Below are 21,912 nucleotides of genomic sequence, written 5' to 3' on the forward strand. Positions count from 1 at the left end.
CGAACATGAGGCACACTGAGAGGTGTGGTGGAACGGTGAAGACCCCCGGGACAGGAGGAGAAATTCTGCGTGCAAACAAGAAGGCATGTGGAGCGGCGCAGGAGCCCCTGGGGATCTGGCCGCTCAACAAGACAGCGTTTCCCAGTACGGGTCGAAAAGGAAAGCTGGCGTGTGACCGCAAAGCTGTGCAGGAAACTGGATGAACATCGGCACACTCCAAACTGGAAAGCGGGTGAAGGAACCACACTACACCACAGAGGCACAAGCAAGAGTCTTGAGACGCTGGAAGTAACCAGTGAGCCTGCCAAAAGCAGCTTGGGACCCTGGGGCTGTCTGACAACTGCTCCAATCAGTGTTTGAATGATACTAAATTGCTGATGCAAAAAGTACCAATAGTTTATTTGAATATAGTCGAGGATTGATGATGCTAGTTAGGATGATACATGTTGCTTTTGTAACCCATAGATGAGAGGCTATACCTTTTAATCTCCAAGACATCTTATGCTTTCTATGATTGCCATTTTCATTTCCAAATTAGTCCCCTAATTTGATTCATGCAAACATGCTCATTCCTGCACCAGCTTCCATTACACTGAAGATATAAGACCTTGCTGAAACTCTACCTGTCTGGAGGCATAATTCCTCTTTTTTTCACAGTCAAGAAGGAGATAGTGTCTTGCGCAATTTCTCGAGGAAAAGTTGTCCCGCAATGAAGCGGAGATCAGTTATCCTACACTTTGGGACGGGACAACCGAGATTTTGAGGAGACTTAGTTAAGTAAGTCTATCAGAGGAAAAAATGAGACTTCGATAGAATTTGATCCTTGGAGAACTTAAGACCTTTGACTTGAAGGGACTCCCTGAACAGTTCAATCCTCCCACAGCTGGTGAAAGCTAAATATTATCTCAATGAACTTTACACAGAATATGCCTTCTTATTTCTATGTACCGTCCCCTTTCCTCCATGCTTATTGGACTTCCCGCAGAGCAGGGACAGGACCGGAGCTATGGAAAGATTCCCCCTTAGAACTTAGAGAGTGGAAGCCGAGCCACATACATTTCGCATGACCTCACCCTACATCCAGCATCCCTGCGCTCCTTCTCCTGTATTTTGTTTTGTTACCATGTATATCCGTCCCTCGATGACTGACTAGACAGAGTGCAGTCTCCAGAGCAGGTCAGGAACACAACTTGCAAACTCATGAGCACACTATATGACTGGGGTTCTCAATCAATTCCCGGAAGTGGGAACTTCAGCCTACACAAACCCTAGTGTTCTTAGGACTCTTGTGGGACACAGAGGCAGAGGATATTCCCCACAGTGGAGAAAGTAGCGACAATCAAGGCGGTAGCAGGATGCTTCCTCAGCAGAGCGATAACCACGGCCTGGTGGTATCCGCACCTGTTAGGGATCATGGCCACGTGTCTCTTGGTGGTTCCTCACACCAGGCTGAAAATGAGGAGGCTGCAGCTACATATTTCGGCCTCATCGAGCCAAGAGACCAGTGCTCAGACGGCAGCAGTTACCATACCGGCACAGCCGTTGCTTTTCAGAGAGATGATCCCTGTGACATTATCAGCAAAGCTGCCACTTTGGCTTCTCCGTCTGCATTTTGCAGACATTACTATGGACAGCTGCCAGGTCTAATGCCAGATTCGGACAGGTTGTCCTACAAACTTAGATTTATACACTGGCCTCCCAAGGATATTTTAATGCTGTTTAATCTCCCATATTGTATTTATATATTTATTGGACATTTGTGTGGCGCCTATACAAAAGTGTTTCAAGGCGCCATAAGCATGGAGGAAAGAGGGCGGGATGTCGGAGTATGCAAATATGTCTCTAGTGACTTGGTACTCATAGTCCATAGTGTCCTTTCCTCCATGCATTCCACGCAACAAAACCTAATTTAAAGGGGAAACTGTTATTTTGTTATGCTATGCAAAAATAGCTCCAGTCTTTTTTCCAAGGATGGACACCCAGAAGTGTGGATGAAAGAAGTACAGAAGTCACTACGGTGAGTAACATTTTCTAAATTACAGCTTTTGAAGCTTCCCAATGGCAGTGCCTTTAGATCTCCCTCTAGTATGATAGAAATAGAACTCAATTAGGAATATGCAATTTACTCACCTTAGGGACTGCTTTGTGTCTAGTACTTAGACTTCTTTTCTTCATATACCCTTCCTCACCAATCGCATCTGTGAATCCTGCTGTAGGTGGATTAAAAAGTAACTACATTTGTAAAATAATTGAGCTAGTTGCAAAAATGACTCTCATCCCCATGGACCTGGTGTCCAACTAAATGGAGGAAAACAAGCTATGCACAGTAGTCTATATGGTGAGTAACTTATAGACTGCTTCCCCTATCACAAAATAGCTTAAAGGCCTGATCTTTTTCATGTTTAAAGAATACACGCTCGTTTTCATTGGGGGTTTTGTACACAACTGTTGACATAGGTTGAAAAGATGTTTGTGATGCTAAATTATAGGAATACATTTGTTTTTTATATCCTGCAGGGTGAACAAGCAGATTGCTTTTTCATTGTGGAGTCGGGGGAAGTAAAAATTATGATTAAAAGCAAGGTAACTATTTTGAGTTTACTTAAGTTTTAGTTGCTTGGGGTTTTGGTTTTAACATGTAGGATTTTTATTTCAAGTAGGTTTGCATACGTTAAATCATATTGCTTCGTATAGATCACGTAATTCATAAGTGCTACTTTTTTTAATTGTGAATATTAGAAGTCTTATCAATTTAGGTATTTGTACTAAGAATTCCAAGTAGATCTAATTTTATTTTACATGTCAAAATAATTCCTGCTAGCTGCCATTGCTGATATAATGTACAACATAAGCACTCTTGTGTGACTTGTTAAATAATTGTATATGTGGACACCAGTCCAGTGACCAAGATAAACACTTTTAAAGAGATATGCCTAAAGCCTTCTATAATGAATTTTCTCGAAGGACCCAAGGTGCTCTGCATTGTGCTTTATGTGTAGAAGTAGTAGATTGTTAAAACTATTTGTTGCGATATTCATCTGTGACCATTCTTTACAAGAGGCTACCAAGCGACCCACATGGCTTGTGGCAAATGTCAGCCAACACCTGCAGGGAACCAGCTGGTTACAGGTACTACCTGATAGGCAGACACTTTACACAGAACCCTTGTACGTCCTGCTTTTTGGTAGCCATGCTAGATTGTGCCCTAGGCAGCAGTCTAATTTGTCTAGTGCCTGCACCGGCCATATGTGCTCAGATGCTGTTAAAGAGTCTAGATGCTACATCAAAAGCCTAATGCATTCCTTCTTAACGTTATCGCAAACCATAGTGCGCAATGCGGTAACAAGCCATCTCTGCTCTGTGCCATTATGCTCCCCGGCTATAGGTGACATTGATGTAAGTAGGGTAACTACACCCCATGGCCTCAGCTTCTTAATTCCGCACACACTGAAAGTATTTTGGGAATGCTGCTAAATCGTAGATCTACTGCATCACGCCTAATCATGTCTGTCTCAAACCCCACAGGATATGTTTACATTGTTTGGAGTAGGCACATGCACTGCAGCACAGTGTTTTGTGCCGATCCATGCACCCAAAGTCCCTCTGGAGCATGCCACAAAACTCTTCACCTTTTACCACATCAATACCCCATGGTGGAGCCTTTCCCTGTAAGGCTAGGGAGGTGAGCCTGTTACGCAATACCCTCCCTAGCGGTAGGACCTTACCGGGAGAGACTCCGCCTGTGGGGACAAGAACCCCTGTTCTGATGAGCTCCTGTAACCAACCCACCTATAACCGGTCACAAACACCTACCAGAAGAAAACATGCAGAAAAGGCTGAGATTTGTCATTTTCTCCAGCATTGGATCTTTCATAGATTCAGATGCTTGAATATTCCCCGTCGTCAGACCGGGAATCCTCAGTGATTTACTAATATTATTTTTTGTGTGTGTATATATATATATATATATTTCTGAGGCTTGTGGAATCTGCTTAGATCACATGCTGTGCATAGGCCGACATCTAGTGGAAGCTGCGGAGTATTACAGTTTGTTTTTCGAAACTCGAAAATGGGCGTCGACACAGGCGTGCCAGTAATACTATCCCTAGTGTGACGTCCACTGTACCCAAGATCCCTCACGCGTCTGGGATCCTCAGATTGTTTTTTTCCGCCATACTGGTCGGAAGCATCTTGCGGAGTCCCCTGGCCTTAGCCATACTTTTGCTATTATTGCAATTTAAAATTATTTATTGACATCCTTCCCCACCCCAACGTCGACCATCGACACTCGACGACGGCTGGAGAAGACATCGACCGTCGGCTGCTGCACGACGGATCTGGGCCTCAGAAGGCCGCTGGCCTCGGCCCGGGCCTAGTAGGCCGCTGGCCTCGGCCCTGCAAGTAGGGAGAGTGGGGGGTGGTACATACTCTTCACTCTTGGTATATAGGTACACCTTATATATTTCCTACACTTACCAGCCCGCTGCCTCAAGGTGCGTATGGAGGGTACCCCTTTCCAATTCTGCCCCAAGTGAAACCGCAAATACCCTTGGGTCGAAAGGCACGCCACGTGCAATCTCTGCTTGCCGAGGGACCACCCCGAAGCGAACTGCAGAGCGTGTAGTAGGTTTAAACCTAAAACACTTAAGGACCGTTCGACAAAGCGTTGGGCCCACCACGCCAGGCAGGCAGCCATGGCAGCGGAGGGCGCCTTCAGCGATGGCAGCGACGCCGTACTTTCGGACGGCGAGGGCATTACGGCGTCGAAAGACTGCCGAGCGCAGGTCCCCGACCTCGGAAGGTTGTCCGGCAGGGCGGCTATGGGGAAGACCCCCGGCGACGCAAGCGCTACACCTACACACACTAAGCACACCAAGTCCAACCGAACCTCGACGACGTCGACTTCTCGGAAAGAGGCACGGATAGAACGGTCCGACTCGGTGTCCTCTGGGCGCTCTCAATCGAGATCGCCTCATGACGCAAGGCAATCATCCACTCTTGCCAAGAGTGCCTCGCTCCCTAGATTAACGGAAGTTCGATCGTCGGAAGACGAAGACGACTTCCACCCCCAGGCCGCGCTCCAAGAGACCGAGAGCGCAGTTAACACCAGCGAGGCCCCACGCTCGAAACAAGATACCTCTCCCGACCCTCGGCGCCAGGCGTCGAAAGTCTCTGGGGCCTCCAAGGGGCAGGGAAAACATTTTTCCACGCACGGGGAGGGAGGGAAACAGCGGAAAGCTCAGCCTTCCACTCCTGTAAGACCATCCTTCCACCCCAAGCAGACAGATAAACATAAATCTACTGGGACATCAACATCCAGCAAGGGTACCCTTGATAAGTCCTCTAAGTTGCCTACTAAAGTCATACCCTGTTCCAAAGAATGGTCCAGTGAGGACATAGACAGGGTCATGTCAAGGATGTCTTCCTTAGCGGATTTTTATGACAAAAACCCAGAACATTTCCTTTCGTATGACCCTCAAGGGGCCACACCCTCAGGCTCCTCTGATCCTATCCCCCTAAGTAAAAAGGCCTGGGTCGAAAGACCTGACCCCTTCGAGGTGCAGCCTTACTCTACTCCATACTCTACTCCACACCCCAGATACCAAGGACAACCTTTCCCTGAAGGGGACCAGGAGTTTTCAATTATGGAGGAACGAACCGGGTCTGAATACTATGCGGAGGATGAGGACCTGGAGGAGGTAGAAGATGAACAGGAAATTTACAGAGTAGATTCCCCGGTAGAGAGCGAAGCCCCAGTTACCGACTCGCCAGTTGATAACCAACCCCTCCTTAATGAAGTTCTTGCTCGCGCAGCAGAACATTTTCACATCGACACCCACGGTGTACAGGAGGAAAGGGACTTCGCAGAAGAGTTGGTGGGAGAGAGGAGGCCGGTCGCTCAGACCATCCCTATCCTTAAATCCATCCAACGTAGAATAGATCCATCCCTGGTGAATCCTAACCTCACCAGAGCCGTCAACCCCAGAGTCGAAAAACTTTTTCGGGCAGCCCCGTCTGACCCTCTTTATATAAGAGGTCATCTTAAACCAGACTCCCTAGTGGTTACCAACACTCGGAAGAGGGCTGGGACACCCTTATCGTCGTCAGAAGCTCCTCCCGACAAGGAGAGCAAAAGACTGTACGGGTTTGGCAGGAAGGTAGCCTCAACGTCCGCCTACCAAGCAAGGATTGCAAACTCCACCACCCTGTTGGCAAGTTACAACTGCCATCAATGGGAAGAGGTCGCGGCGCTCATAGCCTCTGCTCCTGAACCGTTAAAGGGCCAGTTGGCTCGGATCTCGGCAGAAGGGAGAGCCGTGTCTGGTTGCATATTAAAAGCAACTTTCGACGCTGCAGACAACGCAGGAAGATTGATAGCAGAAGGTACTGTTATCAAGAGACATGCGTGGTTATGGCAGTCGGGGTTCAAAACAGAAACACAGGCTTCATTAATAGACAAGCCGGTGGAACCAGATCTATTGTTTGGGAAAGCGGTCGAAGACGCACTTAAGAATGCCAAGGACGAGTACGAGACTCTCAAATCCCTTGGCCAGCTTACCAACAAACCCCCGAACCAGAGGGGGAACAGTAATTTTCGTCGCCCACGCGGGCAAAATTCACAAGAGGCAACTATGCCCAAGGACAGGGTACACAATGGAACAACAACCAGCAGTCTACCCAAAGTTACAGCAAGGGTAACAAGAGAGGTCGTGGAAGAGGCAGAGGCAGCCCCAACAAGGGAGGTGGCACGCCTCCGCCAAAGCAGTGATGCTCAGTTCAGGGTCCCTTCTCACACAACCCCAGTAGGGGGACGCATTTCCAACTTCACCCAGGCTTGGGAAGGGATCACCTCAGACAGATGGGTGCTGTCAACAGTGTCCACAGGATATTGTATAGAATTACTGCAGCGTCCCCGGAACCACCCTCCACGACAAAGAATACACTCCTTAGAACATCAGAAGATCCTTCTCGAGGAGATCGCCATTCTGCTAGAAAAGGACGCGATAGAACTCGTCCCAGGACACCAGGTAAACAAGGGTATCTATTCAACTTACTTCCTTGTGCCAAAGAAAGATTTGACAATGCGCCCAGTATTGGACCTACGGCCTGCCAACAAGTATGTCAAGCCCCAAAAATTCCGTATGACCACGCTACAAGAGGTAATCCCCCTCCTAAAAAAGGGGGACTACATGGCAACCTTGGATATGAAAGATGCTTATTTTCATATTTCCATGCTCCCGGCGCACAAAAAATACTTGCGCTTCAAAGTGGACAGTCGCCACTACAAATTCAAGGTACTGCCCTTCGGGATAGCTTCAGCACCAAGGGTATTCACCAAGGTACTGGCGGTGGCAGCTGCACACCTACGCAGGGAGGCAATCCCAGTGTACCCTTATCTGGACGACTGGCTCATAACGGGGGAAACCCCAAGAATTTGCAGGTCAAACATTCAGAGGACTATCGACCTCCTCCACGAGTTAGGCTTCTCTATCAACGAGAAGAAGTCAAGTCTGGTGCCAAGCACCTCAAAACAGTTCCTAGGAGAAATCCTAGATACTCAGAAAGGGTTGACCTTCCCCTCGGAAGAGAGAATTCGGAATATACTACTGCAAATTCCACATTATCAGTCAGGTCAACAAATAACGGTACGCAAAGCAATGCGGTTACTGGGCATGATGGCGTCATGCATTTACCTGGTCCCCCACGCGCGTTTGCGCATGCGTCCCATGCAGGAATGGTTGGCGAAACAGTGGTCTCAGGCAAGTGGTCAGTGGGACGATCTAGTGGTCGTTTCGCCAACACTCGTACAGAGCTTACACTGGTGGACAAAAGAGAATCTCGCAAGGGGAAAACCCTTTTACGATCCCGAAGTACAAGCAGTGGTAACTACAGATGCTTGCCTGACTGGGTGGGGAGCTCACCATCTCCACCACACAGCTCAGGGTCTCTGGTCTCACTCAGTAGCCAAGAACCACATCAACCTGCTAGAGCTTCTGGCAGTATTCCGAGCGCTTCGGGCATTCGAGCCCCATCTACTAAACTTGTCGGTGCAGATCCGGACGGACAGCACGACAGCCATGTTCTATCTAAACAAACAAGGAGGGACTCGTTCGCCAAATCTGTCCAAGCTTGCCCAGAAAATCTGGATATGGGCACTCAGACGGAACATCTTCCTATCAGCACAACATGTTCCAGGGGAGCTCAATTCCCTAGCGGATGCCCTAAGCAGAGACTCCATTCCAGAAGAACACGAATGGGTCCTTCACAGAGAGATCGTAGAAGATCTCTTCTCTCAGTGGGGTTTCCCCACTATAGACCTATTCGCCACAAGCGAAAACAAACAATGCCCAGGATTTGCATCCAGGTTCCCCCAGCCAGACTCCCAAGGGAACGCCCTGTGGATGAACTGGTCAGGGATGTTTGCGTACGCTTTTCCACCAACTCCTCTCATCAGAAAGGTGGTGTACAAGATGAACAAGGAATCGATGACGCTCATCCTAGTTGCTCCCATGTGGGCGAGACAACCATGGTTTCCACACCTACGCAGGATGGCGCTGTGCGAGCCCATCAAACTCCCAGCCTGGTACAACCTACTGTCCCAGCAACAAGGTCTAACAGTGCACCAGGAACCCAACTCAATGAACCTGGCAGCATGGCTCCTGAGGTCATAGAGTTTGGGCATCTCAATTTACCACAGAGGTGTATGGACATCCTAAAAGAATCCAGGAAACCAAACACAAGGCACTGTTACTTTGACAAGTGGAAGAGATTTGTTATTTGGTGCCAGAATAAACAAATCAACCCAGTTGATTGCACTCCTTCCAACGTGGTAACATACATGCTCCACCTGCTGGACGCAGGTTTGGTTTTTAACTCTCTGAAAGTACACCTGGCAGCCCTCTCGGCTTACACCACATCCCATAACAAAGTATCGTGGTGGAAAGTACCAGTAGTTAAAGCCTTCATGGAAGGAGTAAAGAGACTTCACCCTCCTATTTCGAACCCACCGCCAGGATGGGACCTCAATGTGGTGCTAGCTAAGCTCATGGGCCCCCCTTTCGAACTCATGCATAAAAGTAGTCTCAAACACCTGACTTATAAAACGGCCTTCTTAGTAGCCATTACCTCCATAAGAAGGGTCAGTGAAATTCAGGCTCTGTCAGTGCAGGATCCTTTCTTTATTATCCACAAAGACAAACTGGTTTTACGCACACACCCTAGGTTCTCACCTAAATTCATATCTAAATTCCATGTAAACCAGTCCATCAAGCTTCCGGCTTTCTTCCAGAACCCGCAAAGCTCGGCTGAGGTGAAACTACACACCCTTGATGTGCGTAGGGCGGTCCTCTACTATGTAAATAAGACCAGACCGCTAAGAAAAACAGATCAACTGTTTGTCTCCGTAGCTACAGGCAGAGAGGGGGATCGCGTCTCTAAAGGCGCGATCTCGAAGTGGATTATCAACTGTATACAGCTGTGTTACTCTCTTTCTGGAAAAACTCTGCCTTTTACGCCAAGGGCCCATTCTACTAGAGGCATTGGTGCCACTCTGGCTTTCATTGCAAATGTTCCCCTCGACACCATTTGCAAAGCAGCTACTTGGAGCTCTATTCACACTTTTACTCAGCATTACTGCATTGACACTCATTCCAAGACAGATACACAAGTGGGACAAGCGGTTCTAAGACACCTGTTTGCTCATGACCCTTCTCACATCCCACCTCCTTCTTCGGGTACTGCTCGCTAATCTATGCACAGCATGTGATCTAAGCAGATTCCACAAGCCTCAGAAGGGATACATTACTCACCGTAATCGTATTTCTGATGCTTGTATCTGCTTAGATTCACATGCGACCCACCCTTCCTCCCCTCCGAGAGAAGGCGCATGATTGCTTGTAGTCTTACCTTTCTGTCTATCTGCTTGGATTATCTGTACTCACGCTACTCCTCATGCTTCCTCATGTCAGAAAAAATACAATCTGAGGATCCCAGACGCGTGAGGGATCTTGGGTACAGTGGACGTCACACTAGGGATAGTATTACTGGCACGCCTGTGTCGACGCCCATTTTCGAGTTTCGAAAAACAAACTGTAATACTCCGCAGCTTCCACTAGATGTCGGCCTATGCACAGCATGTGAATCTAAGCAGATACAAGCATCAGAAATACGATTACGGTGAGTAATGTATCCCATATATATATATATATATATATATTTCTGATGTTTGTTAATCTGCTTAGAATCACATGCTGTGCATAGGTCCGACATCCAGTGGTCACTGCGGAGTATTGCTTTTTGTTTTTCGTAGTCGAAAAGGGGACGTCGACAAGGCGTGTCTAACACTATCCCTATAGTGACGTGCGTCGTACCCACAATCCCTCACGCGTCGAGGTACCTCAGATTGTTTTTTTCCGCCCAGCTTCTGGTCGCCTTACGCGGAGCTCCTAGAGAGACATTGCAAAATACTTACTACGGACCTCGGTCCTTAATTATACTTATTATATTCTTAAAGATCCCTCCACTCGACGTTAGCTGTGAAGCTGTTTCTCCGCCGAACAAGTTTTCGACGGAGGGGAAGAGACGGAGGGGATCCTTTGGCGCTGCCGAACACGTGGCCTGGCCTCGCCAGCCAACAGACAGTAGGGAAAGTGGGGGTTCGAACTTTTATCTTCTCTTTGAGAATGTCTTTCTTTCTCCCCTATCTTTCCCTTGGGGTTGTTATCACCAGTTATTATTGCCTCAGCTATGGAGCGGACACCTTTTAAGTTTTGCCCACGCTGTAGGGGCAAATACACTTGGAAGGATAAACACAAGCTCTGTAATCGTTGCTTGCCCCTCGATCATAAGGAGGACAGCTGCGCGGCCTGTAAGCTCTTGAAACCAAGAACTCTTAAAGAACGGAAAGTTAAGAGGTGGGCGGACTACGCTATGTCGAAGTCAGTTTCCTCACCCGCCGCCGCTGTTACAGAAAGTGACGAGGAGGGTGATAACTCGACGTCCGTTACGGAAGTCATTAACCCCAAGAAGGAGCGCTCGCGCTCCTCGACGTCCGTCCCCGGCCCCGACGGGCTCGGCTCACGTCCTGCTTATGGGGATGAACACCCCGGCGACAAGGACGCACATAGACCCCATAGGCCTAAGCACACAACCCACGGCTCTTCTTCGTCGAAGACGAAGGATCCATCAGCACCGAAGGGGACGCAGGGCACTCCGGCGTCTACCTCAGACCGTAAGGGTCTCAAGCCCCACCCGCAAACGCAGCCGCGACCAGCGATTGGGCTTTCATCAAACACGGGCGCTACCTCAAAAACATCCGACGTAACGCTCCATAGAGCGGCCGTCGAGAAACAACGCGTAACGCAGGCAACGTCGATACCAGAGCCCTCTACCGACGAACTCGTTGTCGAGAGCCTGGCGAGAATTGTTTCCGAAGACAAACGTAAGCGGACGACGAAACAGACTTCGAATACCGCACCAAAAGCTATAGAAACGCCGAAAAAGCACAAGAGTAGCCAAGAACTGCCCCCTTCATCTAAGGGCACTTCTGAACTACCGGAGGGCTTTTCTGAGGGCGAGGGAAACCTTTCGTTGACGTTGTGGGAGCGTTCTAAGCGTTTGGAAGGCGAAAACACTGATTTCCCCCCTCTAGACTATTCAGGGGTCCCCCATGAGACCCTTGAAAGACTCCATTCTTGTATGGAGAAAATGGAAAGGTTTTGGGAAGCCAAAACCCACCCACACACAAAAGACCAGGAGAATGGCCCCAGGATGACCCTAGGGTCAAGATCCCTAGACTGTTTCCCCTTTCTACAGACGTATATAACCTCACTGAAGAGGAGCAATACCTCCAAGAAGATGAGGAGGGTTTGGGTGGAGAGGAAGAACATGAGGAAGAGGGGTTTGAAGAAGATCCTTACACTAGTGGAGGAGTTTTTGAAGAAGATACAGCCACCTCGCAGCCCTGGCAATCCCCATCAGTGCAGCCTTGGCAATACCCCATCTGTGCACTCAGACCCTGATGCCTTTCACCCTTCTCCTCCCAAGGATTCACCTATTGGAAACACCTCTCCCATAGGCAGCAGCGCATTTTGAAATAGACACAGGGGAAACTCTTCCTGACATAGACTTTGTAGAAAAAGTTATTAAAGAAAAAGCCCCTGTTAGTCAGTCTATTCCGCTCCTGGCTTCCATAAAGAGAAGAATAACTCCTTCCCTTTCCAATCCTGCATTAGTCAGAGGGGTCAACCCTCGGATAGAAAAGCTCTTCAGCCCTTCGTCCTCTGACCCGTTGTACATCAGAGGACATTCTATTCCGGACTCCCTTGTAGTTACTAATACAAGAAAAATAGCAGGGGTACCACTATCCACTAGTGAGGCACCACCTGACAAAGAGGGCAAGAAGCTCTATGCACTTGGGAAGAGAATCACGACCTTTTGCAGCCTTCTCAACTAGGATTGCGAATAACAATTTCCTACTAGCTAGCTACGCAGATGCACAGTGGAGCAAGCTGCGCAGCGAAGCAGAGGACGCACCAGCACCCCTGCGTTCACGCCTGTTAGATATCATCTCAGAGGGAACTCTTGTAAACCAGGGCATCGTAAAGAACTCCTTAGATGCCGCAGAGACGGCTGGACGTTCCCTGGTTCAGGGAATACTTCTCAAACGCCATGTCTGGCTGCGCAATTCGGGATTTAAGCCGGAAACCCAGGCTTCCCTGATAAATAAGCCCATAGAACAAACACACCTGTTTGGGAAAGCAGTTGATGAGGCCCTAGAACATGCAAAGAAGGAATTTGATACCATCAAGACTCTTGACCAAATTTCTAGGCCCCCTAACAGACGCGGCTATGGCAATAGACGCTCCTTTTGTGGCCAACGCCAGCAAAACCAACAGCAATTTTACTCTGCTACCAACTGGCCCTCTAACCAGGGTAACAACCAATTCAGTCAAAGAGGCCAACGCCGTGGCAAAGGAAGAGGTCGCGGCTCCAGCCCCAAAGGTTCCAGGCCCAATACCAACAAATGACCCGAAGATTCGGGTCCCCTCCCATGCATCACCGGTCGGGGGCCGGCTAACATCGTTCCTATCAGCATGGGAGGAAATATCGTCAGACCGCTGGGTTTTATCCACCATAGCCCACGGATACTGCATCGAATTCAACGGTTCCCCGAAGTACAGACCCCCACGGAACCGACGCATGACACCGGAACACCTCACCATTCTTCTTCAAGAAGTAGAAGAGCTACTGAAAAAAGAAGCATAGAGGCTGTCCCCCTATCTCAGGTAACAGAAGGTATTTATTCAGTGTACTTCCTTGTACCCAAAAAGGACTTAACCATGCGCCCTGTATTAGATCTGCGCCCAGCGAACAGGTTTGTCAAACCCCAAAAGTTTCGTATGGTGACCTTGCAGGAAGTAATCCCACTGTTAACACAAGGGGATTACATGACAACACTAGACATGAAAGATGCATACTTTCATATTTTAATGTTGCCAGCGCACAGAAAATACCTCAGGTTCAAGATAGAGAACAAGCACTACCAGTTCAGTTATCCATCCCGGTATACCCTTACCTCGACGACTGGCTCATAACAGGGGATTCTTACGAAACACGCTTCTCCAATACCCAAAAGACTGTAGACCTTTTGTCCCAACTGGGCTTCTCCATCAACGAAAAGAAGTCCAGCTTAGACCCCAGCCAAATCAAACAATTCCTAGGGGCTCTAATTCAAACAAAGGACGGCCTCGTCTTCCCCTCCAACGAGAGGGTCCAAAACATGCTGTTTCAGATCCCCCCTTATGTGGCAGGTCGAGAGGTGACGGTACGCAAGGCAGTGCGCTTGCTAGGGATGATGGCGTCATGTATTTATTTGGTACCTCACGCGCGCCTGCGCATGCGCCTAATGCAAGAGTGGCTCTACAGCCAGTGGTGTCAGGCCAGCGGACAATGGGACGATCTAGTGGTGGTCTCGCAGCCCTTGGTTCTCTCGCTATGGTGGTGGACAAAAGAAAACCTGTTATTTGGGAAAACTTTTGCCACACCCGCAGTGGAAGCCACTCTAACCACAGACGCATCCCTCACAGGGGGCTCACCTATCCCATCGCACTGCTCACGGAGCGTGGACTCCGAGCTTAGCATCCAAGCATATAAACCTGCTGGAACTACTAGCGGTGTTCAAAGCACTGAAAGCCTTTCAGGAACACCTACAAGGAAAGACAGTGATGGTCCTCACAGACAGCACCACAGCCATGTACTACCTCAACAAGCAAGGGGGCACTCACTCTCCAGGACTGTCCAAGCTGTCCCAGAATATATGGAAGTGGGCTCTCAAACACAACATGTTCCTACTGTCACAACACGTACCAGGGGAACTCAATCTGCTAGCAGACAAACTCAGCAGAGACTTCCCCCTGCCCGAAGAGTACGAATGGCAATTGCACGAAGACATCGTCTTAGACGTCTTCACGCAATGGGGATTCCCGGAAATAGACCTGTTCGCAACTATGGAGAACTCACAATGCCAAAGTTACGCCTCCAGGTACCCCCAGAACCAGTCCAAGGGGAACGGTCTGTCAATTCAATGGTCAGGGAAATTTGTTTACGCCTTTCCCCCGACTCCCCTTCTCAACAAAGTGGTGCACAAGATGCACCAGGAGCAGGTTACCATGATACTAGTGGCCCCAATGTGGGCCCGGCAGCCATGGTTCGCTCACTTGATGGAGATGTCCCTATCCCCCCCCAGTGAAACTTCCCTGCCCGTACAACATGCTGTCACAGGACAAGGGCAGGACTCTGCATCCATGCCCTCAGACCATGAACTTAGCAGCCTGGCTCCTGAGATCATAGAATTTGGACATTTACAACTCCCGCAGAGATGTATGGACATCCTCAGGGAAGCCAGAAAACCTAATACTCGCCACTGCTATTCTAGCAAGTGGAAAAGATTTGTCATCTGGTGTAAAGGTAAGAGCATCAACCCGGTTGACTGCTCTCCCACTAACATTGTTCTGTACTTGACCAATTTACTGGATTCAGGTCTAGTCTTCAATTCCATTAAAGTCCACCTAGCGGCACTTTCAGCATACACCACTTCCCAACTTAAAGTGTCGTGGTGGAAGATACCAGTTATCAAGGCCTTCATGGAGGGGGTAAAGGGAATACACCCTCCGATAGCTAACCCAGCTCCCGGATGGGACTTAAATGTGGTACTTTCTAGACTCATGGGCCCTCCTTTCGAACCCATGCACAAGGCAACTCTTAAAGACCTCACTCTTAAGACTGCTTTCCTAATAGCTATCACCTCCATTAGGAGAGTAAGTGAACTACAGGCTCTTTCTGTACTAGCCCCCTTCGTAACAGTTCACAAGGATAAGGTAGTTCTACGCACACACCCAAGGTTTGCACCAAAATTCATCTCGAAATTTCATGTAAACCAGTCAATAGAACTACCAACGTTCTTTCAAAACCCTTCCAGCTTGGGAGAAAAAAGTCTGCATACACTAGATGTACGCAGAGCCGTCATGTTCTACATGGAAAGAACCAGACCACTGAGAAAGACTAATCAGTTATTTGTCTCGGTGGCAGCAGGAAGAGAAGGAGATGCTGTTTCAAAGTCCACTATATCTAGATGGATTGTTCAATGCATCACTCTCTGTTACACTCTTGCTAAGAGAGAACTACCCTTCAAGCCAAGAGCACATTCCACTCGAGGCACTGGGGCTTCCATAGCGTTCATTGCAAATGTTCCCCTTGAGTCCATCTGCAAAGCGGCTACCTGGAGTTCTGTGCACACCTTTACAAAACACTACTGTCTAGATGCACACTCTAGATCTGACTCCCAGGTGGGACAGGCAGTATTAAGACATCTTTTCTCTACTGTTCCTTCTCTTAACCCACCGCCAACTCCGGGTACTGCTCGCTAGTCTATGCACAGCATGTGATTCTAAGCAGATTAACAAACATCAGAAGACAATGCATTACTTACCGTAAAAGCATTTCTGATGGTTGTATCTGCTTAGATTCACATGCGCCCACCCTTCCTCCCCGCTCGGATGGAAGGAACATAGACATCCCTTTCTATATTTCTCTCTTTTCTGTACTCGCTCACGTCTAGAAGGCTCCCTCAGGGCAGAAAAATACAAACAGAGGGACCTCGACGCGTGAGGGATTGTGGGTACGACGCACGTCACTATAGGGATAGTGTTACAGACACGCCTTGTCGACGTCCCCTTTTCGACTACGAAAAACAAAATGCAATACTCCGCAGTGACCACTGGATGTCGGACCTATGCACAGCATGTGAATCTAAGCAGGTACAACCATCAGAAATGCTTTTACGGTAAGTAATGCATTGTCATATATCTGAGGCTTGTGGAATCTGCTTAGATCACATGCTGTGCATAGGGCGACATCTAGTGGAAGCTGCGGAGTATTACAGTTTGTTTTTCGAAACTCGAAAATGGGTGTCGACGCAGGGCGTGCCAGTAATACTATCCCTAGTGTGACGTCCACTGTACCCAAGATCCCTCACGCGTCTAGGATCCTCAGATTGTTTTTTTCCGCCATACTGGTCGGAAGCATTTTGCGGAGTCCCCTGGCCTTAGCCATACTTTTGCTAAAATATTAATTTATTTACATCCTTCCCCATCCCAACTTCGACACTCGACGCCGGCTGGAGAAGAAATCGACCGTCGGCTGCTGCACGACGGATTTGGGCCGCGGAAGGCCTCTGGCCTCGGCCCGGGCCTTGGAAGTCCGCTGGCCCCGGACCTACATGTAGGGAGAATGGGGGGTTGTACATACTCTACACTCTTGGTATATAGGTACACCTTATACATTTCCTACACTTAACAGCCCGCTGCCTCAAGGTGCGTATGAAGGGTACCCCTTTTCAATTCTGCCCCAAGTGCAATCGCAAATACCCTTGGGTCGACAGGCACGCCACGTGCAATCTCTGCTTGCCGACCGTTCGACGAAGCGTTGGGCCCACCACGCCAGGCAAGCGGTCATGGCAGCGGAGGGCGCCTTCAGCGACGGCAGCGACGCCGTACTTTTGGACGGCGAGGGCATTACAGCGTCGAAAGACAGCCAAGCGCAAGTCCCCGACCTCGGAAGGTCGTCCGGCAGGCCGGCTATGGGGAAGACCCCCGCCGACACATGCGCTTCACACACCACACACACTAAACACACAAAGTCCAACCGAGACTCGACGACGTCGAGTGCTCGGAAAGAGGCACAAACAGAACGGTCCGATTCGGTGTCCTCTGGGCGCTCTCGATCGAGATCGCCGCATGACTCCAGGCAATCATCCACTCTTGCCAAGAGTGCCTCACTCCCTAGGCTAACAGAAGTTCACGCTGGAAGGACAGGGACCTTACCCCCGATCCTCGACGCCAGGCGTCGAAAACCTCCGGAGCCACAAAAGGACAGGAAAACATTTTTCCACTCACGGGAAGGGGGGAAAACAGCAGAAGAAGCAGCCTTTGCACTCTTCCACACCTGTGAAACACACCACTCCCCCTAAACAGACAGACAAGACCAGGTCTGCTGATAGGTCTAAAACCAAATCTACTCAAGATAAATCCCCGAGACTTGCTGAGAGAGTCATTCCCAGTTCCAAAAAATGGTCCAGTGAAGACATAGATAGGGTCATGACAAGGATATCTTCTTTGGCTGATTTTTACGATAAAAATCCAGACCATTTCCTTTCGTATGATCCACAAGGGGCGACACCCTCGGGCTCTAATGATCCTATTCCCCCCGAGGAAGAAGCCCCGGTTTGAAACACCGCTGAGGTCTACAGACCCCTTCGAGGTACAACCATACTCAAGACCATACTCACTGTATCAAGGAGAAGCTTCCTTTGGTGAGGACCAAGAATTTGGCATGGTGGAAGAACAAACCGGGACGGGATACTATGGGGATGATGAGGACCAGGAAGAGGAAGACCCTGAAACCTACAGAGTAGATTCCCCGGTAGAAAACGAAGCCCCGGTTACCGACTCCCCTGTCGATAACCAACCCCTCCTTAACGAGGTTCTCGCACGTGCAGCAGAACATTTCCATATTGACACCCACGGTGTCCAGGAGGAGAGGGACTTCGCAGAGGAGTTAGTGGGAGAAAGGAGGCCTGTTGCCCAGACCATCCCGATCCTTAAGTCCATTCAGCGAAGAATAGACCCGTCCCTGGTGAACCCGAACATCACCAGAGCAGTCAATCCCAGGGTTGAAAAACTTTTCAGGGCAGCCCAGTCTGATCCTCTCTATATAAGAGGACATCTGAAGCCAGACTCCCTAGTTGTCACTAACACTCGTAAGAGGGCTGGAACACCCTTGTCATCGTCCGAAGCTCCTCCCGACAAGGAGAGCAAAAAACTATATGGTTTCGGCAGGAAAGTGGCCTCAACGTCCGCCTATCAAGCAAGGATTGCAAACTCCACCACCCTGTTGGCCAGCTACAACTGCCATCAGTGGGAAGAAGTCGCGGCACTCATAGCCTCTGCTCCTGAACCTTTAAAGGGCCAGTTAGCCCGGATTTCCGCAGAGGGGAGAGCCGTGTCTGGTTGCATTTTGAAAGCAATCTTTAACGCCGCGGACAACGCAGGCAGATTGATAGCAGAAGGCACTGTTATCAAGAGACATGCATGGTTACGGCAGTCTGGTTTTAAGGCAGAAACCCAGGCATCATTGTTGGACAAACCGGTGGAAGCCGATCTGTTGTTTGGTAAGGCGGTCGAAGACGCACTGAAGAATGCCAAGGACGAATACGAGACACTCAAGTCCCTTGGCCAGTTTACCAATAAACCCCCTAACCAGAGAGGGAATAGTAATTGTCGTCGCCCACGCGGCCAAAATTCCCAGAGAGGATCTAACTATTCCCAGGGGCAGGGTACACAGTGGAACAACAGCCAACAGTCTACCCAGGGTTACGGCAGGGGTAATAGGAGAGGTCGTGGTAAAGGCAGAGGCAGCCCCAGCAAGGGAGGCGGCACGCCCCCACCAAAGCAGTGACGCTCAGTTCAGGGTCCCTTCTCACGCAACCCCAGTAGGGGGACGCATTTCCAACTTCACCCAGGCTTGGGAAGGGATCACATCAGACAGATGGGTGCTGTCAACAGTATCCACAGTGTACTGTATAGAACTACTGCAGCGTTCCAGGAACCAACCTCCACGACAAAGAGTACACTCTTTAGAACATCAGAAGATTCTCCTCGAGGAGATCGCCATTCTGCTAGAAAAGGACGCGATAGAACAAGGGTATTTATTCAACTTACTTCCTTGTGCCAAAGAAAGATTTGACAATGCGCCCAGTATTGGACTTACGGCCTGCCAACAAGTATGTCAAGCCCCAAAAGTTTCGTATGACTACGCTACAAGAGGTAATCCCCCTCCTAAAGAAGGGGGATTACATGGCAACCTTGGATATGAAAGATGCTTATTTTCATATTTCCATGTTCCCAGCACACAGAAAGTACTTGCGCTTCAAGGTGGACAGTCGACACTACCAATTCAAGGTACTGCCCTTCGGGATAGCTTCAGCACCAAGTGTATTCACCAAGGTACTGGCGGTGGCGGCTGCACACCTACGCAGGGAGGCAATCCCAGTGTACCCTTATCTGGACGACTGGCTCATAACGGGGGTAACCCCAGTAATTTGCAGGACAAACATTCAAAGGACTATCAACCTCCTCCACGAGTTAGGCTTCTCAATCAACGAGAAAAAGTCAAGCCTGGTGCCAAGCACCTCCAAACAGTTCCTAGGAGCAATCCTAGATACTCAAGAGGGGTTGACCTTTCCTTCAGAGGAAAGAATTCGGAATATACTACTGCAAATTCCGCATTATCAGTCCAGTCGCCAAATAACGGTACGCAAAGCAATGCGTTTCTCCAGCATTGGATCTTTCGTGGATTCACATGCTTAGAATATTCCCCGTCGTCAGACTGGGACCCCTCGGTACACATATATAGCCTTTTCCTATAGGAAAACTTCTGACACTTTTGTGTCCTATCTACGTCCTTTTAGGACCCGCCTACGCATGCTCCGCAGGCCGTCCCAGTATAAGAGGCCCGCCCCCGCGGTTCCCCTTCAGATTTCAACCGTCTCCAAAGTAGTGGGATCTCCTCGTGTTGTCTTACTATTTTGTACTAGGTTGCCTTATTGGATTTCGAGTACGATATGTCCTCTGTATCAGGAAAAGCGCTGTTCCGTCCATGGGCGACGTGCGGCTTGAAAAAGGTTTACGAGGAGGACGGACATATGGATTGTATATATTGCCTCCACCCTCACCATTCGGCGGATGCCTGCGACATATGCAAGGGGTTTTCTCAAAAAACCCTCAAAGACCGGAACCGACGCCTGGTGGCATGGCTGAATGAGGGTGCGGGGGCATACCCCCCCTCGGAGGTAGGCTCTACACAGTCGGCGAAAACATCACGCCGCGCGGCCTCGTCGGAACCACCGGCGAAGAAATCTAGATCGTCGGAAAAAGAGTCGTCTGGAACTCACTCCACTACAGACTCCTCGTCAAAGAAATCATCCTCATCAAAAAAGCATGAGAAGGAAAGGAAATCCTCCTCTGGCGATCATCACAGATCGACCACGAGTCGAGAGTCGAGTAAAAGCGGGCACAGTGTGGAGAAGGCGGGACCGCAAAAACCACCTGCGAAGCCTGCGTCGTCGACGGCGATCCAGTCACCGGCCGCCTTCCCGCCACTAGCGCAAGGGGCATCCTCCGTCCCGTCGACAATGACGTCGATGAGAGCCTCGTCGACGGGGGCCCTACAGGAGGCCTGGAGGCCTGAAGTCCTCGACCCTACCCCCCCAGAGGCTTTGCTACAAGAGCAAGCTATGTTGCTGTCCTCGGAGGACGAGAGCGAGAGAGTGGCTGGCCCAGCAGACCTAGGGCTACGAGCGGCTGCCAAGTCGTCGACGAGGGCATCCGTTACACCGGTATCTGCCCCTCTCCTCAATCCTCAATCGGTTTTGTCGTTGGATATTCTGTCCTCGCTTCAGTCCTTGCTACGGCCGTTGGACCAGCGACTTCCCCAGGTCCGCCTGCCACAGTCACCCGTCGACGAGCCGGGCCCGTCTCGTCAACCGCCGCACCCACGCACGCCAATCTCAACACTGGCGCAGGAGGAAGGTGAGCTGCCAGATTCGGAGTCGGACAGGGGAGCCATGTCAGAGGTCTCTTTATCCCCCTCCAGGGATCCTACCTGGGAGTCAGAGGAGGAGTTAGAAAACCCCAGAAGCCCAGCTCACCCGTCCCCTCCGGACGACATTGTGTCATTCCATTCGATGATGGAGAAGGCATGCAAAGAATTTGGTCTGTCCCAGGAAGAACAGAAAAGGACTGTTTTTTGTTCGACCACATGGGCAAGAGAAGGAGGACGGTGTTCTCGATACCGATACTTGACCATGTATGGAAAGAGGCGTTGCAGACAATGAGACACCCATTCTCAGAACCAGCAGTGAAAGGACGCCTAGAAAAAAAGTTTAAGGCTCCAGAGTCTACACCCAAGTGTTTATCCTCTCAACCAACACCAGACTCGGTGGTGTCGGCGGCGGCAGCGAGGAAGGCAAAGGCACAGCACAAGTGCACGACTCCACCCGAGAATGAAGCGAGACGCCAAGATGCCTTTGGCAAGAAAGTGCTCTCCGTGGGAGCGACCACAGTAAAGGCCGCAAACTCTCTGGCAATTGTGGCCAGATACGATAGGGAGATGTGGCACAGGCTGGCTTCGCTTCTTGATCATCTTCCAGAAGAACAGAGGAAGGCGGCGATGCTACTGGTCCGAGAGGGTGAGGAAGCCTCAAATCACGCAATAAACATTGCGGTGGATCTTGCTGAGTCTGGCTTCAAGCAAGTCAATAATGGGGTCGTATTACGTCGACAGTCATGGCTGAAG

The 21,912-nt window shown here is 49.7% G+C and overlaps 1 protein-coding gene across 1 annotated transcript in view; it reads left to right on the top strand.

Moving 5' to 3' along the window:
* The window catches only part of PRKAR2A (protein kinase cAMP-dependent type II regulatory subunit alpha), a 1,246,928-nt gene that overhangs the window by 988,204 nt on the left and 236,812 nt on the right, over positions 1–21,912 (top strand). Inside the window, exon 9 of the mRNA XM_069643325.1 lies at positions 2,518–2,583. Coding sequence (XP_069499426.1) covers positions 2,518–2,583 — 66 coding nt within the window. The remainder of the gene's footprint in view (positions 1–2,517; positions 2,584–21,912) is intronic.

This window comes from Ambystoma mexicanum, chromosome 2p, assembly GCF_040938575.1.
Source record: "Ambystoma mexicanum isolate Mex_15411 chromosome 2p, UKY_AmexF1_1, whole genome shotgun sequence".
Classification (NCBI taxonomy): Eukaryota; Metazoa; Chordata; class Amphibia; order Caudata; family Ambystomatidae; genus Ambystoma; species Ambystoma mexicanum.